A 3,608-nucleotide genomic window follows, 5' to 3' on the forward strand; every position below is an offset into this window, starting at 1 on the left:
CTAAGAATAACATTAATTAAAGTTCTGCTCTCCCGTTGCTCGGCTCGACTCAACCCACCAAGGAAATGCCTGCAGACATCCTGTTTCAGGTCCTGTCGCTTGGTGGCTCACGTTCGGGTCGAGTTGTCGTTGTCAACTGCTGACGTTGTCCCATGCGAATGACAGAGCGCCACGGCCGTAAATGGGACCCCGGGAGGCCTGCCCAGCATCTTCGAAAATTGCGGTTTCCACAGATTCGAATCTTTGACGCGATCACCATGTTCAAGCCGTCTCCAAACCCTCCAGGTTCTTCACCAAAAGGGGCCCGACGGAGTTATCGTCCCGCGAGAAGATGCCTCGATTCGGCCTGCCGCCCTGGTCCCGTCCAATGCGTCATGCAGTGATGGATGCCGATCACCTCGGCACTCCCCGGATTTTCCGTCGTTTTCGCTCTTCCGACAGTCCAACTGCCAGAGTGTGAGCCGGTCCAGCGGACTCAGCGTCGCGTCTCATCGTGAATGCGACGATGAATGCATGGTAGCGAGCATTCGTCCGTCAGCCTCATGCCATCCGCCAACGACACGTTACGACGCAGTGCGACTCCAATAGATGAGTCCAAGGTTTGGAAGTATAGATGCGGCGCCTCCTTAAGTTTCGATTGCCGCTGGGTCGGGGCCGCCGCCGGAACATGGCGTCAACCAACGGTCCAACGGTCAACGTTAGTTGTCAAGGGGTTGACCATGCGGGCGGCCGGTTGACCATCCCGATTGCCGTCTTGGTCTCATGCTGGCACCATCCGGGATGCATTCAGTGAGTGCCATTCATCTCTGCCACAATGGCCCAGGCTCTGACCATCCATGGCCGACACTGCTCCCACAAGACGTGGCTGTCCGCGCAGCGCTCCCGGTGAGTGGCCCAACCACAACCCCGGCCCCGTCCGCCGATCGCGCCGAGACTTTTCTCTCCACTACCCCCGTGCGAAATAGATTGTTTTGTGGTCCAGGTGGCCAGCCCCGGCGCTCCGCCCTTGTCGTCCGTCCAATGTCTGTCGGTGCTCTGCTGGGGGCCGAGCAAACGCCTGCGGACGGAGGCACTCCGACCTCGCGTCCGCCAAGACCTCAACTTCCTTTTACGGGCGATAGTCTGGTTTGGGCGAGATGGTCGTGCCTAGAGCTCAGGAGTCGGGACTCAGGAGAGATGGAGACGGGATTGCGGTCCTTGACTCTACGATGTGGAAAGCCAACGTCTGAACCCGTGTCTGGGCGAGCGGTTGATCTGAGTATAAGAGAACTCGTCTAGTCCGCTGATGTTCAGGTTTCTCATTCTCCAAGCATCCCACTTCGTCCTTCATTTCACCAGCATTGCTCTCCAGCTCATACCCTTCCTTCTTTGAACCAATTCACTCTTTGCTCTGTGAGCTTTTCATCCATTCTCTTCACTACCCACAAACACCCGTTTCCACACAAACCCAAACAACCAACAAGATGTACTCCAAGGCCTTCCTTACCGCCCTCTTCGGCGCCTCTGTTGTCTCGGCCCACGGCTTCGTCGAGAAGATCACCGCTGGTGGCAAGTCCGTCGACGGTCTCAACCCTTCCAGCTACCCCTACGCGAGCACCAAGCCCACCACCCCTGGATGGGCCGCCACCAACACTGACCTCGGCTTCGTCGCCCCTGACGCCACTGGCGACGCCGACATCATCTGCCACCGCGGTGCTACCCCCGGTACCTCCTCCATCTCTGTTGCCGCCGGTTCTACCGTCACCCTCAAGGTAAGCTACCACGCTGACATGGTCCTATCTCCGACTTTAACTAATGTTTTCCTTCCCAGTGGAACACCTGGCCCGACTCCCACAAGGGTCCCATCATGGACTACCTCGCCAAGTGCTCCGGCGACTGCACCTCCGCCACCAAGGCCGACCTGAAGTTCTTCAAGATCGCCGAGAAGGGTCTGTCCGGCTCTACCTGGGCCGCTGACGAGCTCCTCTCCAACAACCTCGAGTGGACCGTCAACATCCCCAGCGACATCGCCGCTGGCAACTACGTCCTCCGCCACGAGATCCTGGCTCTTCACTCTGCCGGCTCTGAGAACGGCGCCCAGTTCTACCCCCAGTGCATCAACCTCGAGGTCACTGGCGGTGGCTCTGCCAACCCCACTGGTGTTGCTGGCACCATCCTGTACACCGCCAAGGACGACGGTGTCATCTTCGACAGTGAGTTAATCCTAAGCACTCTATATCTACATCATGCTAATCATTCATGCAGTCTACAACAACCCTACCAGCTACCCCATCCCGGGTCCCGCTGTCTACTCCTCCAAGAAGCGCAGCCACCCCCGCGACCTCTTCATCGTCGACTAAATGGTTTCTCGACATCATCAACGCACGGGTGCGTAGTGTGGGAGTGAAGTTCACCGCAAAGACAGACGGCAGGCCTGTCGAATTGCCACCCTAGAAGGGGATTTGAGCTCCATAGAGGGAATCCTTCTCACGTCTCGCTCATGACATTGCCCTTGCACGATCATGCGGACGGTTTTTTTCAATATTCACTGTACATCAGTTCGCCTCGACGATCTTTCCTAGGCGCCTTTTCCACCTGGAAATGAGCTTCGGCTGGAGGCAACCAGTTTCACAAAGCATCGTCAGTGTATATATTAGTCTTAGATGCATCAATTGATATGCTCTGAGTCAACAACATCTTTTTCTCGCACTCGTGAAACCATCGGGATCTGAAGCAGTGCTGATCTTGAAGGGTAGTCTTGGCACTCCGGTAATTATCCCGATTTCCCGCGGGTCTGAATCGAACGCCAAGCCCGCGCAACCCACGTGTTGCGCGCAAAGTTAAATGAAGCTTGGGCAGATGTTTGGACAACTCGATCTCAATTGCGCAGACAAAGTTCGAACCTTGTTTTTCAGTGTGCTAAACTTGAAAGGCACAATGAATTGATTCAACTCACTAAATCAATCATTGTGCTAGTGAAAAAAGTTTTGGATGACTCCTCATCTCAAGCCTTGGTTTCTCTCGATCCGTCCGCCCCTGAGACCCGTCAAACTGATGGGAACAGGTCCTCAATTTCCTTGAAACCAGAAAAAAACGACTGGCGCGTAGGCCTCGCACTCTCGTTACACCATCAGCTTCATCCCGGCAGTCCACGTTGGTTTGGGGTATCCACTGGCGTACAGAGATCTTGCTATTGGTGAGCAAGTGGCACCGCAAGGCTTGGCACGCCGATCACGCATTGCTTTTGAAGCGCCTGCACGTAATCGTTTTTGTCCGGGATAAAGGGACAAAATTCATATGCCGTGCGGGCACGGAGCAGCGGATGACTCGTTCGCGGTCGATGTCCACCTTATTGAGATCTTGAGGTCATGCGATATCGAAACTTCAGGGAGCATGTCTTTTGCCGGTGTTGGAGCTTGTTTTGTCATGATAAGTCAGGTAACGTCACTTTGCTTTGTGTGTCACAGGAGGCGTCCAGCCGTTCGATGCTAGCACCAATGAAGGCTATTCAGCTTCTCAGGGTCCTTAAAATTGACATGGATTGTGATCTCCTCCTTTGTTATTTTTACGAAGGAACCGGCATCTACTTTACACAACCTTTTGCTGGGGGGACTCTGTCGGTGTGAGTC

The 3,608-nt window shown here is 55.0% G+C and overlaps 1 protein-coding gene across 1 annotated transcript; it reads left to right on the forward strand.

Moving 5' to 3' along the window:
* Positions 1-1,463: 1,463 nt before the first annotated feature.
* Positions 1,464-2,339, forward strand: Cel61a-5 (Polysaccharide monooxygenase Cel61a; the record flags this gene model as incomplete). Its single annotated transcript, XM_032023866.1, has 3 exons — positions 1,464-1,751; positions 1,811-2,192; positions 2,245-2,339. 3 exons carry the CDS (start codon positions 1,464-1,466, stop codon positions 2,337-2,339), a joined length of 765 nt encoding a protein of 254 aa, XP_031879487.1.
* Positions 2,340-3,608: the final 1,269 nt, after the last annotated feature.

This window comes from Colletotrichum fructicola (genome assembly GCF_000319635.2).
Source record: "Colletotrichum fructicola Nara gc5 chromosome Unknown KSG_Nara_v1_contig05, whole genome shotgun sequence".
Classification (NCBI taxonomy): domain Eukaryota; kingdom Fungi; phylum Ascomycota; class Sordariomycetes; order Glomerellales; family Glomerellaceae; genus Colletotrichum; species Colletotrichum fructicola.